Source organism: Podarcis vaucheri (assembly GCF_965113315.1).
Source record: "Podarcis vaucheri genome assembly, chromosome: 6".
Classification (NCBI taxonomy): Eukaryota; Metazoa; Chordata; class Lepidosauria; order Squamata; family Lacertidae; genus Podarcis; species Podarcis vaucheri.
This window is the reverse complement of record NC_138764.1, coordinates 51,813,168-51,833,019: the sequence shown is the minus strand read 5'-3', so window position 1 is coordinate 51,833,019 and position 19,852 is coordinate 51,813,168. Positions and strand designations below refer to the sequence as shown.

At 44.7% G+C, this 19,852-nt stretch overlaps 1 protein-coding gene across 4 annotated transcripts in view; it reads right to left on the bottom strand.

The window, feature by feature from the left end:
• The window catches only part of LOC309534535 (BEN domain-containing protein 5-like), a 730,363-nt gene that overhangs the window by 317,408 nt on the left and 393,103 nt on the right, over positions 1-19,852 (bottom strand). The window contains exon 1 of one of the 4 annotated variants that reach the window (XM_082226763.1): positions 8,240-8,942. The exons of 2 other annotated variants lie outside the window; for them this stretch is intronic. In XM_082226763.1, coding sequence (XP_082082889.1) covers positions 8,240-8,419 — 180 coding nt within the window. In that variant the 5' untranslated portion in view covers positions 8,420-8,942. Of the gene's footprint in view, positions 1-8,239; positions 8,943-19,852 lie in introns of those variants that run through there. One more of the 4 variants, XM_082226762.1, reaches the window with a different exon arrangement.

Sequence of the window (19,852 nt, the reverse complement as noted above, 5' to 3'; positions counted from 1 at the left end):
AACGCCCTATTTTTCTTTGTCAGCTTCCCATGAACCCTCCACACAGGGATGTTTCAAGAATCTGTTAGTGCTTGTAGCCTTCTTTGGTATCTGATAGCTCCTGAAATCCTTCTGAAACCCAAAGAAAGTATTACTAATACTAAAAGAAGAAAACAGAAGGAAGCAGATTCTCCATGTTCAATTAGATATGTGTGGATTCATGCACAGCCCAATATATGGCAAAGCAAAATAGACAGCTGATAATCAAGCTAGCATATTATCATAAAGCTGTCAAAAGCAGATAGGGCAATAGAATAACAAGCATGAAGTGCATTGTAACAGATAGATGATGAAGCAATATCAAGACTTTACTGTATGCCAATTTTTACACAGGACAACTTCAACATATCAGCTGGATCACATCAGCAAATCCAAACCTTGTAGGCTAGGAACTAGGGTTGGGAAGCTGTGGTCCTCCAGATGTTGTTGGACTACAACTCCAATTATAATAATGCAAGACTGGCCTGCTGGATCATTCCAAAGACCCATCAAGTCAGCATTTTGTTCCCAGGTGCCTATGAAAGTCCACAAGCAGGACATTAGCACAAAAATACTCTCCCGCTCATGTTACCCAGCAAGTTGTATTCAGAGGCATCCTGTTTCTGATTTGAAAGAGCAATAACAGCTGTGGTGTCTAGTAGCCAATGGTAGTCTTATCCTGAATGAATATGTCTAAATCCAACCAAGTTGGTCACCACTACATATTGTAGTAGCAACTTCCATAGTTTAATTCTGTGCTATACTTCCTCTTGCCTGTCCTGAATCTCGCACCATTCAGCTTCACTGAGTAACAACAATTCTTTATATATATATATATATATATATATATATATATATATATATATATATATATATAGGGGAGCTCCATATTCACTTTCTTCACGCCACGCATGGTTTTTTTTTACTATCATGTCTCCCTTTATTCATCAAAACATTCCAATATTTCCCCTCAATAATTTTGGCTGTGATTTTCTGGCTCTACATTTTTGGATGTGACAACCAGAACTAGATAAAGTATTCCAAGCACAGTTGTACTATATATATGTATCAAGGCATATTTCACTCCTAATGATCCATCACATGAAATTCATCCTTTTCATAGAGCTGCCCCACCTCTCTTTCTTTGTCAGCCATTCTAAGTTCAAACCCCATCAGTGTATCATTTCTGTTCACTGACCAATGTGACTGGGGTTGGGAGTCCAACAACATCTAAGAGCCACAGATTACCCACCTCAGTCACAGGCAGAATACCTATCAAGAAATTCAAATACACACTGCAATATGTAATTTCCTAGCTCACAAAACTCAGCCAGAATGGACCACACCTTGTACAAGTTCAATAGTTGCAATCATGAAATAAATGAATGAAGAGCAAGATTATGAGCAAGTGGTAGACAGCTAACTCAGCCTGCTCCAAGAACCTTCACTTCACTAGTCCAAACTGCTGTCATCCTTGTCATTCCTGTATTGCAGGGAATTGGACGAGATGAACCCTCAGTGTCCCTTCCAACTCGACAATTCTATGAGTCTAATGAATGTTGGAAATTCTGTATTACTGCTTTTGAGGTGGGGAACCCCTCAGAAGAGTAGGGTCTTCCCCAAATCAGGCATTCTCAATAGAGAGTCATCATTCCCCATACTGAGAATTCTTATTTTCCTACATCACGTTTGTAACCAGGCATGCAGCAGGTAAAAATCACCTCCAGGCAACCAGGAAGGGAAGAGTTTTTAAAAGACTGTATGAAGCACTTGCTTGAAGTTTCTGACAATAAAAAAACCTAATTTTTGCATCAATATAACCACTGAATTTCCTATATTTTGGATACGAATAATTAATTGTTATGCTGTAGTCATAGAAGGGTGTTGTTCTTTCAGTAAAATATACATGATAAAATCAAAGTCACAACCCTGGGGGAAATTACAGCAAATGTTTGAACTACGGTCTAGCAGTGAAAACTTTGCAGTGGGCCACCCTGATTAAATAATTGATACTAATCAGGAATTGTCACTGTTGTTAACTACCATTTGTTCTGCACTGATTGAACTTAGCATCTAGGTATGTTGTACTCAGCATATATAATGATTTATAGAACAGGTACCTTTTACAAGCTACAGCTTCACTTCCTGTCTTGCAACAGATATGATATTCACCTCATATTTTAACACAGATATGGGGATTTTTAATGTTACTGATTGCATAAATAATCCTGTGACCTGAAATGCTTCTTGCCCCCTAAGTGTGTTTAGCACAAATCCTGCTGTTTGGCATTTTGAATACAGAGCGTTATTCTAGATTATATAAGGTTTTCCTCTTGCGGCACAGAGGATTGTTAATTCTCAGTCCTGCCAACAGAGTCACCACACCCCCAACTTTTCAGCATGTCTTTGGGATCAAACAATCCTAAAAGGGTAAAGGACATTTTGGTTTCGAACTCTGTAAAACAGAGGGGGGTTTTGTTTTTTAAAAATGGCACCTCAACTGCCAGCTCATAATGCCCAAACTTGAGAATGGATACTTAGAAAGAAGAGCCTCTTCACTATGCACGCCCCCAGAATGTTCTGCTCAATGTGTACCTTTCTTAGATAACAACACCCTTGGGATTATTGTGTGCTGCAAGTAGTTTTCTCACTCTGGAGATATACTAAAAAATAATATTTTAAAGCTACAAACAAACTTGTATTCGCGAGGGGGAGGGGGGCAAACAACTAACTAAGGAGCAGTGATGATATTAATTTACTCTTTCCAGTTTTTGAATCATAGTTCAGTAGCTCAGGCCTTTTAAAGGCTAGCTTTTTTTCCTCTCCCCCTTTTGCCTTCCTTCTTATCCTTGATGTAAGCACTTTTCTATAATTCTGAAAGCGGGGGGGGGGGGTGCTGTTTCACAGATAGAAGATTGTGATTTTACACAGCACATATAGAAAGGATTTGTTTATTTATCTGATAGACTTGCATTATCCCACTTCAGAAAGGTATTTTCTAGCAACATGTAGTTTAACAATATAAACAAAACAAACTAATACGAATAAGCAAGTTCAAAATAACATGTGGCAGTACAGGAAGCAATCAAGTTGAAATTTCAGCTATAAAAGCAGCAAAACTGAAAAAGCAACAATAAACTAAAGCCATTTTTGCATGGCATAGAAATTAGTAAAAAATAAAATAAAAAAATCATCCAGCATGTGCCTAGTGGAAATCATTCCACAGACTGGAAACTACTACAGAGAAGGCACATCACCTAACCTCAACAAGCAAAAGACTGAAAAAAATCTCTTAACAGATAATCAGAACCGGTGGTCTTTGGCATAACCTATAAATCAGTGTTTCCCAAATGTTTTTGGGCAACGGCACACCTGCTTACCGGAAAAAAATCTCGCGGCACACCACCATTAAAGCCCCGCCCCGTGACGTCAGCGCGCAGCGTCACGCCGGGAGGGACGCACAAAAGTGAACGTTTTTTCCCTTCCCCTTGCCGGGGTGGGAGGAGGCAGCAGAGCGAGGGACTGAGGGACGGCGGCAGCTGAGGCGGCGGTGGCTGTTGTGGTGGTGGCGGCGATAGCGGGCGGAGGAGGAGCCGTCGCCGGGAGTTGCTGCTGCTGCTGTTGCTGCTGCTGCCCGGACATGCCGGCCTCCTCCTCCTCCGCTGTCTCGCGCTCCTCCCTTTTGCGCGCGCTGCCCCGCCGCTCGGCACCACCACCGCGGAGCCGCCCCCGGCTCGACGCGGATCCTCGCCGCCGCCGCCTCTCGCCGCCCGACTCCCTCCCACGGCACACCAGCCGGTGTCTCACGGCACACTAGTGTGCCGCGGAACACCGGTTGGGAAACACTGCTATAAATCCTGGGATCAAGACAACACCACCACCTGGAAACATACAGGAAGTCAATTAAGATGGCAAGATAACGCATGCCCATCATCAGCATGGTAGATATGTTCTCAATATGAGATACTTCTGAAAAAGAACTACAGTGGTACCTTGGGTTAAGTACTTAATTTGTTCCGGAGGTCCATTCTTAACCTGAAACTGTTTTTTACCTGAAGAACCACTTTAGCTTATGGGGCCTCCTGCTGCCGCCGCGCCGCCGGAGCATGATTTCTGTTCTTATCCTGAAGCAAAGTTCTTAACCCGAGGTACTATTTCTGGTTTAGCGGAGTCTGTAACCTGAAGCGTATGTAACCTGAAGCGTATGTAACCCGAGGCACCACTGTATAGCTCAGTAGTTGAGCACCTGCCTTGAATGCAGGTTCAATCCCTGGAATCTTCAGGTAGGGATGCAAGGCTCCCTACCTGAAACGGTGGTGAGCATCTGCCAGTCAATACAGACAGTACTATGCAAGATAGACCAATAACATGACTTGGTATAAGGCAGTTTCCTATGTTCCTAGTGTATTGTTCCTAATGTATTGTAGTTGTCAAGCCTGAATGGTACAAGGATAAACACGGCCAGGCTATGTCTGCTCAGAAGGAGTAGCAACGGGCACTCTAGTCTGAAGCGCTTTGTGAAAAGTGCTGCATGCCACCAACATGACTTGGGTGTTCATAGCAAAGGATGGGTCTAACAGTACTGCAGACTTAAGAGGGCATGCAACCCTCAGCAGAACAGATCCTCAGGCAGGCAGACTACTTACCTACAGAACCTGCTTTAGGCTGCATCCCACCTTGAAGTGTAACTTTAAAATATTTAAATAAATAAAAATCCCATCTTGTTTGGACTGAGCTCCATTTTACAGCTGGACCTTTGTCCTTAACCACAGCTAAAGGACCCCAGGACAACCTTCTGGAATCCACCAAGTGCTTACATTCCAATAACCTGGTCCAGGATGGTGTGGCTGATAGTATCAAATGCCACTGAGGTATCCAGAAAATTATCAGTATCACACTTCTTCTGTCCTTCCACAGCAGGTCACCAGAACTAACAAATCAGTTTCTGTGACAAACCTAAGCATAAACCCTGATCTAAATAATCAACATTATTTAGGAATGTGTAATGTCCAGCTACCATCTGACTGATATCTGGTACTGGAAGTAATATTAGTGGCCAGCCAGTAAGGTAAAGGGACCCCTGACCATTAGGTCCAGTCGTGACCAACTCTGGGGTTGCAGCGCTCATCTCGCTTTATTGGCTGAGGGAGCCAGCGTACAGCTTCCGGGTCATGTGGCCAGCATGACTAAGCCGCTTCTGGCGAACCAGAGCAGCCCACGGAAATGCTGTTTACCTTCCCGCCGGAGCGGTACCTATTTATCTACTTGCACTTTGACGTGCTTTCGAACTGCTAGGTTGGCAGGAGCAGGGACTGAGCAACGGGAGCTCACCCCGTCGCGGGGATTCAAACCGCCGACCTTCTGATCAGCAAGTCCTAGGCTCTGTGGTTTAACCCACAGCACCACCCACGTCCCATGACCAGCCAGTAGTTGACACTAATAACCACTTCCTGAGCATGTACTATGAAAATAATTAGGCAACACCCTAAATCTGTGACTAAATTGTTTTAATTGTGCTGTTCAGGCTGTGATGAATGTCAGCAATTTTATCCCCAAGCAAGTCACAATAGGCCTTCAAGGTTTCCTTAAGATCTTTCTGTGGACTCATTTGGGGACATCTCATCATTCAAAGACACATCAGTATATGGCACTGAGATGATACAAAAGTGGTAGAACAGTATACTCGTTGGACAGTATTGCTGCCAGATAGTGGTCTCAAATATGAGCTCTCACTTTTGTCCAGTCATATTTGTATTCTAGACATTGCCCCCACCTTCTTCATCAGCTATTGGATAAGCTAAGGCACTGTACAGCCTCAGCTCAATAATAAGAGGAGTGAATTTACAGTCCACATCATTTCAGAACTCCATAATGTGATCAGGGCTTCAACAGCTACAACAACAAAATCTCAAAGACTCTCAGGAATTATTCAGAATCCATCAGCCTCTGCGGCCATCTTAACAGGTCTGCAATGTGACACGTGAAATATCACTGTGATCCAACTCTCTGAACTGCCAGGATGTGTATGTGTGTGTGGATGCAGCAGAGGTGTACCTCTCCCCAGCCTTGTGTGGCTCCACTGGCACAGAACACTTTAAGCCACAGAACACTTTGAGCCATCACCAGCAGTTACCCCACTCACTGGTGGTAAGCATAAACCTACAAAATGGGACATTCTGGAAGGTGGAGAAGGAGCAAGTAAATGAATCACTGGCTCTGCAGCAGACCCTGCTTCTGTCACATGACAACAATGGACACGATCTGGGCCTCTTCGGTACACCAGCTTAGGTGTTGGCTAACAAAATGAACCAGGCTGGTACAAGAGGTGTGGATGTGTGAAAGTTGTTGCTCTGCTCTGTTAAGCCTTGTTGCTGCAGACCAGAGGTCTGAATTGCTCTCCACACCTCAGTAGGAAAGGAGAGAGGCATATGCCTAGGGACTTACTTCTCCTTGTGCACTGTTGAAACAATGTATGGCAGTATTAGCCAGAATTTAGGTTCAAATAGTGAAGCTGTATCTATATGCTGGGGCTAGAAGGGGATAAGATTACCTGGGATAAAGTCCACCTATCTCCAGCATGGCTCCCTTAATTCATGTGGATGGGGCGGGGGGGGGGGAGAGGGACTCTGTGAATAAAAGAAGGTGCCCATTATGTGCAGTGAGGCATACTTCCTGTGTGTACTTCTGTGGACTTAAGAGTGCAATCCTATACATACTCACCTAGCAGTAGACGTTTATAGGACTACACTGTTAATTTGTAAAAATACCAGCCATATGAAAAACCTTGTTGCACTGCATCTGGCAGTTCATGAACAGAAAGGACAGAAAACTATGGTTAGTCATAGTTATTGTCAACAATATCTGGTACTCAGAAGTATATGGTTTCTGAATATGAAAGTTCCATCTAGCACTCATGGCTAATGACAGTTCATTTGTCTGCAATCTGGGGGCTGGGACTCACTGTATTTCTAGCCTGGTATATACTACCAAGAAAATGTATTTGCTACCATCTATCTTCTTCAGCCTCTGATATTTTGGTAAGCTGTGCTATTATGCATGTAGGTCACCTTTGCAAATGGATCACAGGAAGGAGCAATTCTTGTAATAATATGGTCTCTATATGATACTCCTCATGGAGGTTTTTAAGATGACACACATTTTGAAGAATCTCCATACAAGCACACTTAATACTAGAACTAATTCTCACAAAATGCTATTACATTTGCTCAATGGAATTGAATGAGAACAGATACAGGAAAAAATATCCCACCATGTAATATAGCTAACTTATGGAACTCACTGCTCCAAGAAGTTATGAAGATGTAAAGAAAAAACGATTGATCAATGACTTTAGCCATGGTAGTTCACTAGATCATCCACATTCAAGAGCAGCATTCCTTTGAATAGCAGCTGTTTGGCTGCAAACAACAGAGGACTGTTGCATTCATACTTTGCTTGTGGGATTCCTGGAATCATCTGGCACACTACTTTTCAAAGCAGGGTGATGCTTCTGTTTTATTCAGCAGGGCTCTTTTTATGACTTTTTCTGTGGTAACTACATCCTCAACTTCCTCATGACCAATCTGCCCATGTTCATCCTTTGGTTTCCATGCCTATCACACGTGGCCAAATAACCAAAGGCCTCCTCCTTCCATGCACAGAATTGCTGCAACAGTTCCTTCTGGACCCTCGTTTTCTAGGATCTCACAAGCTTCCCAGTCCTTGCCATTATGCCCATTTCGGCATGTTACCCCTGACCCAAACGCCCCCATCCTTTCCTGTAGCCATTCCTTCTTCAGCCAAAAACATTCATTCAAGCACTCTTGAGCACCTTGGGAAAATACTCTCTTAAAATAAACACACACCCCATTATTACTGTTGCTATTCTCATACGAATGAGCATCCCTGTGCCTATGAGAAGCCCCATCCTAGGCCTCTGCAGCAGCCCCCTGGAGACGCATGAAACCCCTCCCTCAGCAACACACACACACACACACACACACGGAGACGGGCAGGCCCTACAAATAGCGGGGCTGCAGTCGGGCCTCTTCCCTCCCACCCATTTCCCCGGGTGGGGGAGCAGGAGCAGCAGCAGCAGCAGGAGCAGCAGCTTCTCCCCGACCCTTTCCTTCCAGGAGCAGGGAGGTTTTTTTAACTGGTCTGGCCTCCGGATTGCACCCCCCTCCTCCCCCCGTCCCCGCGCGCCCCCCGGCTGCCTCACCTGCCAGCGCCAGGATCTGGGCCTTGTGCAGCAGCGGCCGCTCGCCCAGCTCGCGGGGGCTCTCGTCGCCGTCCTCGGGGTCGTGGGCAGGGCTGCGGTAGACGGTGTAGACCTTCTGGTTGTCGAAGTCGAGCCGGGATTTGGGGCTGAAGCCCTGCACGCACGACACGGGCAGCGCATAGCACACGTTGTCCTCCAGGAACCGCACGAAGGCGTACATTATTGTGGCGCGAGCGGGGGGCGAGTTGGGGGGGGAGGCGGCCCGGCGACGAGCTGGCGGGCGAGGGAGGGAGGGAGGGGGCCGCGCGGCTCGGTTCCCTCAGCCCCAGCGCTTTCTGTTATTGTTCCTGAAAATCCGGCTCGGCGCTCGGCTGAGCCGGTCTAGGCTGCACAGGCTTCTCTTTGCCAAGGCAGCCTCGGGCTGCGAGCAAGCAGCACGAGTCGAGCGCCGAGCGGAGCGAACCTCAGCCTGGCGCGCGTCTCAGAGAGAATCGGCCCGGCGCGTGCGGCGGGGGGAAGTGCCGCTCGCTCCCTGCCAGGGGATGGCGGAGGGCAGGAGGGGGAAGAGGGAATTCCCAAGTGATGGGCGACTTTCGGGAGCATGCCTCCCATCAGAGAGAGAGAGTGTGAGATGCCAACTGCGGGTCCGCGCTCTCTGCGGGGACTGGGGCGCGGCGGCCCCGATCCTCCGTGCCACGCGCGGCGGGGGAAGCTGGGGGCTCGCGGGCGGGGGCAACGAGATCGCACGTTTGCTGCGGAGGAAGCGCCTTTCCCGCAGGCTCCCCATCGCCGATCCCCATAAGGAGGCGAGCAAGCTTTGGGTTGCCCTTGGCGAAGTTCAGCCACAGTTTAAACGTCTCCCCCGGCGGCCCGCTGGATGCCCCCTCGGCGGCGGCTGCTTCCTCTCCCGGTGGGAAGGTTGTGGGGATAGGCGAGCGGGCCAGGGCCTCTTGCTAGCTTGGCCTCTCTCTCCCACCCGCCGAAGCGAGGGGAAGCGAGCTGCGCCTTGCACGCCCTCCAGCTCCCAGAGGGCTACAGAAGAGGGTGCAACGGCGGCAGGTCCCCGCACAAGTAACAGCAGGCGCTTCCTCTTGCAGGGCCCCACCGGCCGGCCAGGCGGATCCTTCCTGTCGCGCCACCCCCAGAAAGGCGGCGGGCGGGCAGGGACGCTTCCCGGAAAGAGCTGCCTCCCACGCTTCGTCTCAGAGACGTAGCATGGAGGATTGGGCCCAGCAGAGATACTTGGAAAAGGAGAGTGACCCAGGCAGCTCGTGCAGGGGCCCGGGGGATCCCGATTGTGCTCTATCCGGTTCAGAGCACAAGTATGGAGCAGCTGCTCCTGTAGGGATCAAACACTGTTCTCTCCTCTTGTTCGATCTTGCTCTCTTAGTAGTCTTGCTTGTCCCAGTCAAATGTCAGGACACACGCAGGCTTTAGTTGGCCGCAAGGTTCTGTATTGCCTGGCTCTGGACTTTGGAGTTCAGAGAGGGAGTCAGTGCTCTCTGGGTCCCCGGCCGCCTTATTCCACCAGCTAGAGATGAGTGAGTGGCATGGAGGCAGCAATAGCTACTCCTTTCACTTGCCCATCTTGGTGGAAGAGCAGGCAGCAGCTCCCTGAGTGCCCCCTGAGTGGGAAGAGGAGAGAGGAGGAAGTAGCAATGCTGCCCTCACAAGTGACACACTCCTGTGGCCCCTCCAGGCACTTCAGCATTCTTCACTCCTCCCTGAGGCAGCTCTTAAAGGCATGGGAATCTTGAAGTTCCCTCAACACCCCTCCCACTTACACAGAGAAGACAGCACCTAGAAAGCAACTCTTGAGTGTTCACAGATATCTACAGATTCATTCAGAATTGCCTTTGGAAAACTGTGTATCTTCCAAATGGTCGTAGGTATGTATTATTACACAGTGATGATATGAACCCTTTGGGAATTCTGCTATGAAGTCTTCACAACATGCCAGCACCTTGAGCTGCCACACAGACCCTTGAGCACAATTTTCTCTGCGGGTATTTGATAGAGAAGGGCCTTTTGCTCTTGCAATTTCCTGGCACCTTTTTGTGTTATGAATGCACCAACCAGTTTAAAAACTCATTTCTCTGTATTATATAGAATATGCTTGTAACTCCCTCTGATTATGCTAGTGGGTGCATGAGATAGATAGATAGATGATAGATAGATAAAAACACCACACTAGTTATAGCCAAGCCATGGCTTCTGATGAAGCTTGAAGAATGTGCAGGGGATATATATCCCTGCACATTCTTTAAGCTTCATCAGAAGCCATGGCTTGGCTATAACTAGTGTGGTAAAGTATTTAACAGTCTTGGTCTCAGACTTCGGAGATCTGGATTCAAATCACTGCTCACTGTGCGACCTTTAGCCAGTCACATTTTCTCAGCCTAACCTATCACACACCCCAGGGATCTTGCTCTGGGTTCCTTGGGGAAGGGATGAGATTCTATGAAATAAGTAATACATTTCTGCTGTAGAAGTGCAGAAGAACTTTTACTTGGATGTAACTCCCTATGAGTTCAATAGGATTTATTCTCTAGTACTGTATAATGATAGTGGGCTTCAAGGTCATGGGAATACACTTGGATCTATCATCTTTGCCCATAAGAACGCCTGGGTGGATATGCATTGTAACCATCCATTATCAGCTCTGCAAACAAAACTTTGTGATACTCTGTGGATCTGCAAAATGGATACAATATAAAAGGAATGCAATTTATGAACATAGGCAAAATCATCATGGCCATTCAGAACAAGAAATAACAATGCACATTCCTATGGCTGTAGGGGTTGGGGGAGGCTATACTAGTGTGCATCAGAATTATTCAACATGAATATAGCAAAAAACTATAATGCAAGACATTGTGCAGAATCATACCCATCCTAAAGCATTATTGCAGCCATATGTAATGTTTCATAGTAGACTTGCACCCCATAATTTAAGCAAACATACTTTACAGGTCTAAGGAAGACAATACACATATACAGCATATGGAAAAGCAGATTGGGACATCTGGGTTTGTGTGGCAATAGGTAACATAATAAAATCTGAAATGGTAGATGTTCAGCTGCAAGATTAAGGGTTGCAAGATGCTACCATCTTAAAGTAAATGAGAGTTTTCTTATTAATTTTAATAAAAGCATTGCACCTGCTCTGGCTGCTTTACAGTGCAATCATACATGTCTACTAATAAGCAAGTTCAGTCGGATAAACTTACGGTAAATACCAACAAATACCACCCATCCAAACATTGCATGGATTTACTGTGATGGTGAATGTGAAGTCAAAAAACCTTTGCAGGTCAGGGAAGGTGTAAGGAACAAAGGAAGCAAACACTAACACATTTACTGCTCTGAGCTGGTGCAAGGGCACATCACATCCCTTTGTTCGCCACTAAGATCTGACCCACCCACCCCAAATCCCATCCAGTGGCAGCTACTTCACACACCTGCATTGGGAAACTGCTTCAGGCAGCCTGTTTCAGGATACACAGCAAGCAGAGAGAGAGTGGTCCCTTGTACATGATTCAAAGAGCTATCAAATGCAATCTGATTGAACAAGCACTCCATGTTGAAATTCAATTCATACCATTAAGAGGGGACACGGAGCAATAAAGATTTATTTAGAAAAATGTTTCCTACTTTTCTTGCAAAACGCCTTACACACTAACCAACACAACAGTGCTGAAAGACCAGCTCCATCAGGCCTCTTAGAATCATAGAATCATAGAGTTGGAAGAGACCACAAGGGCCATCGAGTCCAACCCCCTGCCAAGCAGGAAACACCATCAGAGCACTCCTGACATATGGTTGTCAAGCCTCTGCTTAAAGACCTCCAAAGTAGGAGACTCCACCACACTCCTTGGCAGCAAATTCCACTGTCTAACAGCTCTTACTGTCAGGAAGTTCTTCCTAATGTTTAGGTGGAATCTTCTTTCTTGTAGTTTGGATCCATTGCTCCGTGTCCGCTTCTCCGGAGCAGCAGAAAACAACCTTTCTCCCTCCTCTATGTGACATCCTTTTATATATTTGAACATGGCTATCATATCACCCCTTAACCTCCTCTTCTCCAGGCTAAACATGCCCAGCTCCCTTAGCCGTTCCTCATAAGGCATCGTTTCCAGGCCTTTGACCATTTTGGTTGCCCTCCTCTGGACACGTTCCAGTTTGTCAGTGTCCTTCTTGAATTGTGGTGCCCAGAACTGGACACAGTACTCCAGGTGTGGTCTGACCAGAGCAGAATACAGTGGCACTATTACTTCCCTTGATCTAGATGCTATACTCCTATTGATGCAGCCCAGAATTGCATTGGCTTTTTTAGCTGCCGCGTCACACTGTTGGCTCATGTCAAGTTTGTGGTCAACCAAGACTCCTAGATCCTTTTCACATGTACTGCTCTCAAGCCAGGTGTCACCCATCTTGTATTTGTGCCTCTCATTTTTTTTGCCCAAGTGCAATACTTTACATTTCTCCCTGTTAAAATTCATCTTGTTTATTTTTGCCCAGTTCTCTAATCTGTCAAGGTCGTTTTGAAGTGTGATCCTGTCCTCTGGGGTGTTAGCCACCCCTCCCAGTTTGGTGTCATCTGCAAGCACTCTTATTTTTCCACAGTCACCCAGCGGCAGGAATCTCATTTAAAAAAAAAAGGAAGGGGAGAATATTCTTGTTTATTAAATGTATATCCTGCACTTCCTCACACAGGAGCCCAGGATGGCAAACAACAAGAAATTAAGAGAGTCCTCCTAGTGGTGCAGCAATAAAACTGCTAGCACAATGCAAAGCTAAGGGTTTTGTATGGTTTCAAATTAGATGGGGGACCATGCATTGAGATTCCTGCATTGCAGGAGATTGGACTAGAGGACCCCCAGTGTCCATTCCAACTACAGTTCTATGATTCTATGAAGATAAAATAAAAATTCAGGTACAGATGCACACTGGGAAAGATCTCAAAAGTCTTGTTGCAGTGGCAACCTGTACCATTTCAGTGCCTAAGGTGAAACGGCAAGGTCCCATTTCTGCCAAAGCTCCCCTACCCCTGAAGCCTCCCTTACCTGGGAAATGTGGGAGCACCCACAAAGCAGTAATGCCAGTGGTGGGTTCTGGCATTGCTATTTTTCTTGTTTCCTTATAATGGCAATGCCACTCGCCTGAGAGGTGTCAGAACTGAGTTTCAGTGAGTTCTAGCTGGAAAAAAAGCCTTGAGGTATTGTGAGATGTTATGGAGTGCACAAGTTCTCACTGGAAGTTGCTGCTGCTTCCCCACCAGCGGTGGCAGGGTGGGCAGGGTGCTTGCGGGTGCACTGTCTCTTGGGGTTCCACCACCTGAAGCAGCAGCGGCAGCCTGCCTCATGGGCAGGCAAGCCCTAGCTTGTTGAAAGAGGTAGGTTGAAAGGATGACAGAAAATACAGTTGTCTAATATTTAAGGAGAGGAACTTCCAAAGGGTAGGTGCCACAACACTAAGGTTTGGTTCCTGTATTGTGCAGTATGAATGTACTGATAAGATGGTATCTGCAGGGGGCTCTAGGCTGCAAAGTAGAGTGGTCCATATAACCATCTTTCAGGTATCCTAGTCCCAAGCTGAATAGGGCTTTTATACATTAAAACCAGCACTTTGAACTTACCCCAGTAGGTAGTTGAAAGCCACAGCTAATTAAAGCAGGAAGATGTAAAACAGTGAGAGCTGGACCATAAAGAAGGCTGATCGCTGAAGAATTGGTGCTTTTGAATTATGGTGCTGAAGGAGACTCTTGAGAGTCCCATGGACTGCAAGAAGATCAAACCTCTCCATTCTGAAGGAAATCAGCTCTGAGTGCTCACTGGAAGGACAGATCCTGAAGCTGAGGCTCCAATACTTTGGCCACCTCATGAGAAGAGAAGACTCCCTGGAAAAGACACTGATGTTGGGAAAGATTGAGGGCACAAGGAGAAGGGGACGACAGAGGACGAGATGGTTGGACAGTGTTCTTGAAGCTATGAACATGAGGCAGTGGAAGACAGGAGTGCCTGGCCTGCTCTGGTCCATGGGGTCACAAAGAGTCAGACATGACTAAATGACTAAACAACAACAAAACACAGAACAGGACAGAGCAAAACTGCTCATCCCTACAGAGAATTTATTGTTGGCATTCATTCTCTCTGGAGTTGTCCTCCATGTTACAGAGCCTTCAGGGGAAGTTGAGCATTTACTCTCGCCAGTCCCATGCCATGGAACACTCTGCCAGCAGGGATTTGGCAGGCATCCTCACTCTTGACTTCCAGGTGTCTCTTGACATTTTTATGCTGGCAGGCCTTTGCAGATGTTTACATTGATTAGCCAGTCACTCTTATGATAGACAGAGCTCAGAAGCTGGGGGGGTGCTTGGACGGGCAGAACCAGACAAGCCAAGTGCAAGGTGCTTTTAGGATCACCACTCTGAGGGGCTACCAGCAATTCCTGAAGTGACACTAAAATTAGGTCCATGAAAAATCTTAACATGAGTCAGAGATCACCAGGACCAATTTCTATTAAATCCTGTTTTCAGTTATAGAGCTCAACTCTGGGAAATGTGCAGTAACAATAAAGAAAGGGGAGCCTTTTGTTCAGTACTGAATTGCAAATAGCCACATCATCACTAGGATTGAGAAAATAATTTATAGGTAGAAGGGTGTGATTTATACAGACCCAGCATCGCCTTTTCAAAAATTGAGCATTATTGTGTGCCTTTATTGGTTTCTAAAAGAAGGGGGGACCTCTGCAAGTTTTTAATAACTGTGGCATTTATTTTTTTACAAACCCAAAACAGAATTTTTAAAGATATCTTTTAAAAGTGATGCTAACATTAATATGTTTTATGATGGCTCCTACATGGGATGGCATGCAGCCTTTAGAGTGATATTATGCAAATGCAGCTGTGAAAACTAATAGCAAAAATCTGCATTTTTCCACATTTGCAGCATGTTATGTGCGTTTATAATCTCTGCTGTTAGTAGCATCTCTTACTCATCAAACAAAACTCAGAATATGCTGCCCGCTATTTAAATTCTCTACAAACATCAAAGCCAGACATTTGAATAAGCAATTTAATGTATACATTTTGATTCAGTTCAGTATTCTGATCATCTCCTGGTTGGAATAGTATTCAGGAGGATGATTGAAGAGAAATACACCACTCAGAATATCAATTGGAATATTCTTGCAATACACTGTTCTGTGAGGATAGTGCAGTACTGAGATTACATTCTACATATAATCAAATTCTGATGCCTCTACACAGACTCTTGGTATAACCATTCCTTTATAATGTTGTATGCAAAACACAGCACTCAGATATTTTGAAGCACATACAGTCTTCAGCTACAGCTTTGTCCAAACTGGCGAGAAAATAAGAGTCAATGAGGAGGGCAGGGGAGGAAGGCAATGTTGCAGACATGTTGACTTTGTGAAAGGCATCCTTGCCATCTTCATGATTTTAAGAAAGGAGATAGTGTATTACCTTTTTCACTGTAACAGCTGAAGTGTGAAGAGAGGCTGAGTATTTAAATTCAATATAAATTTACACGTTGGTTCTTAGTTGTTTGCTGATGACTTATTTAAACCTTGGAATATTCTGATGTGTGAAGTATTTATTGATGGCTTGCATTTTCTAATTTTTAGTTTCTCTCATCTAAACTTTTATTCTTAATGTCATTTTATTTCTAAGCTACTCTTCATCTGACAATTTCAGGGCAGTGTACTTCAATACATAAAATCTTACATAATGTAAGAAATGTATTATACAATCTTAACATGAAACACACTGTGCATCATCCCAACAAACTCATGGAAACCATAGTATCACGTATAAGACTCATGCTAATTACTATCTGTTATGAGTGAGTTGATGCAACTGTTTAAGGACTGATTACTTCTCTCTATAAATAAAAGTTCCTTTCAGGATGTGACAGCTCCTAGAGCCTGAGTCATATAGGACAAACCTTAGAAAAGGACGGGGAGCCCCACCAGCCCAGACTGGGTTATGTGCTGGTACCAGGAGCAATGTGATTTTACTAGCCAGGTCTCCAGGTCAGCCCTTATGAAGAATGGCCTGCTGTTGGACTTGGTCAAAAACATGGACTCAGGTACATGATTGCCGTAACTTGGGACTTACTTTTTTCAGAGGGTGTCCCACACACCAAAGGCAAAGGAAGCTGTGAACCCAGAAAGAACCAGTTACAAGTTGGGGGTGCTTACTTTGCAGCAAAAAAGTTTCCCCTTTTCAAACTTAGTTCCTGGAGAGTTAAGTGCTTCCAGAGCATAGTTTACACTGATGCAGAAAATGTGGCTCCACAAAATCTGCAAAAGAGCCCTCAGTTTCTGCCTGGCTGGTGCAATACATGAGTAGCTCAGTTGGTTAGGGCATGGTGCTGATAATGCCAAGGTTGCAGGTTTGATCCCCATATGGGAAACTGCATATTCCTGCCTTGATGATCCTCAGGCTCCCTTCCAACTCTATGATTCTGTGTACCACTCAGCTCCTTGTTATAACTGTCTTATGGACAACACCACTGCTGTGTTTCAGCAGTCATGTCTTGTACTAAGATCTGGCACTTGCCTTCATTCTCAGCTGGACAGCTCCCCTATCTTGCTGGTGAGACCATGACTCCAAACCACAATCTGTTGTGTTGATATATTCTGTTTTAAATTGTTGTAATCTGTCATGGGACCTTACAGTGAAGGGCAGATAATACACTGAAATAATAATTCTGCCTTAGTCTTTCAGCAGCCTACCATGCATAAGCTTGACCAAGAAACTGAGTCCAGAATGAAACAATGCAAATAGGAGCAGACTTGATTTTAAAGGACTGCGCTGGTAGCTACAGACAGTGTAACAGGCTTAACTCCCATCTAGGTTTGTCTTTCAGTGGGTAATGGGAGGAGCAGGAAGTTACAAAGCACAGTAACAAAAGAGCAAATAAGTCAGAGAAAGCCTGAGGGGGAAAATAAGTTATTTGAGCATAAATAAAGAAGTGGCAGAACAAACATCGGTAAGAAGATAATTCAAGGAGTTACAAATTGATAACAAAAAGGGGAAATGAGAAAGTGCACAGTGTGGTTGGCTTAATAAGGAGACAGTTGCCAGAAGAATGAAGAGAATGAAAGGGAACATACAAACGTCTCTGTTTTCAGTTCATAGAGTCCTTTCTACAGGTCAGTTACATTGGGTGTGAGACACTGCTATCATAGGTATTATGAGGTTGGGGGGAGGGAGAAGTGGGGAGAAAGAGGTGGGAGAAAGAAGGGGGTAATGATTTTTCATTCTTTTGCATAGTGTTTGTACAGAGTTTTTGTGTCAGCTTCTTGTGGATTGGTAGATAGGTTTTTTGTTTGTTTTTAAAGATTCCTAGTACTTTCAGTGATGCACTGGTGACACATGTAGTTTAGCTGTAAGAGGAGGCAGAACAGTACTTTATCAGGTCTACTAAAGGAAAAAACAAAGCAAAAATATAACTTTAAACTGCAACCAGGCAGATTAAGTTGGCCAGCAAAAGCTCAGTCACAGACACACCACTGTCACTCCAGAAAGCAGAAGGGCTGTGTAAATTTTTGCTATAGCAAATTATGGAATCATCTCTGTAGGTGTGTGAATAGAATCTTAAGAAGCATGTGTAGGAGTAAGGTTTGATGCAGACATCCTATTTCTAACCTAATTAGGATACAATGTTGAACCTTTAGCGACACCAGCTAACCAGATCATTCTGAACTGCAGATTCCAGGCTTTGCAAATTGGCATGGCAGTAAATCTTAGTTGTACTCTAGAATGCATCTACTCTAAATAACAGGTGCCAAAGATCTATTGGATATACTGACATCCTATTTTAGGGCCAGGCACTGTACAATTCAGTTGTCTAATTCCTTCCACAGTATTGCACTTGGGCCAATGCAACGCGTTTTGCTGCCTAAAGCAGGGTAGTTTACCTCTACTTTTTAGTAAAATTGTGCAGTGAAAATCATAATAAATAATGGCATTTCACAATTGTACTGAGTGCAACTAAATGGTGTCGGCTGTGGACAGAGCTCAGTTATAGTGTGCATGTTTCATATGCAAGAGATTGCATGTTCAATCTCTGGTATCTCCAGCTGGGGTCAGGAAAAACTGTGGAACCTTGAAAAGCTGTTGCCAGTCAGTGTAGACCAGGAGTAGGCAACTGGGTATCCTCCATATAGGTTGGAATACAACAACTAGCAGCCCTGACTACTGGGCTATGCTACCTGAGGCTGATGGGAGTTATATTACATCAGTTTACCTATGTAGATAATACAGAGCTAGATGGACAAATGTTCTGCCACAGTATATGCACACACATACCCACACATGAGCATACATTCTGCAGCATACATTCCCTGCTCTACCTTTCCTCCCCTTTCAGGTTTCAACTACTGTGCTCTATTTCTCTCCTTTCTTATTTTAGATGTTGTACCTGCTGTTGTCTCTTTATAGCATTACCTGGTGCTGCTGGACCATCCTTGTGCTAAATGTCCCTTGTCCCATCCTAAATCTCAGCTTCAATTTGCAAAAGTTATGGATGTAACCTTGTACAGCAGTGCCATTGGTAACAACTGCCTTTACTGGTACACTGGAACCCAAACACCGTAATTCACAGGATTAGGTGATGAAGTTTTCCTAGCTTCACATCCTATCTTTTCCCTTTCATAGTTGTGACTTAATGCAGTTTGACCTTCCTTATTTCTTTTGATCATTCAAAAGACTTTGAAAGAACTATTATGAAAAAAAAACTGAACAGTCTGTACTATAAAGATCCCAGAATTCTGGCAGAAGCAAATGAAATGACCAGGAAAAAAACTAGTAAAACTAATGCCACCAGCTGATATATTAGTTCACATTATGTTTTCCAGGGGGAAATGTCTCTGGGCTTTCTTCTGTGCTCATTTACCACTTGTCAATCAATCAATCAAGGTGATACTTCATATATAATTAGGTAGAATACATTGATGGAATTTTAATTTTAATATATTTCGAGTTCTGTTCATCAATCCTTCAAGGCTGTGAAAGTTGCACAGAGCATTGTAAAAGAACCAGGTTGTGAAGCTTTTATATATTTCCAGGTGACCTTCTGTTGTGAAAATACTCTCAGAAGAATCAGTCTTTATATTATGCAAATTAAGATATATGGATCAAGGATACTCTGACACTATCCTAGAGTTAACAGCATGAACAATATAAATTCTTGGTACAGCTATTTGAGCTGTTCATCTGATTCTTTGACGAAACCATCCTATTGGAATAACATAAAATACAGTATCTTTTGTACCTATACACCTAACTTGTTATCATGATTAACAATTAGAGAGAAAATTAGAGAGAAGAGAGAGGCAGCAGAGAGCATTGTTGGCTGCCCACTCTCCACCTTAGAGCAGATTTATGCCACAAGGTGCCATAGGAAGGCACTGGACATAGTGAAAGATCCATCGCATCCTGGTCACTGTCTCTTCGAGCTCTTGCCGTCGGGACGGAGATACAGGACGATGAAGACAAGAATGAGCCGTCTTAAGAACAGCTTCTTCTCCAGAGCGATCTCGGCCCTGAATGGGAAGCCCGGACTTTGAAAGTCATCTAATCTC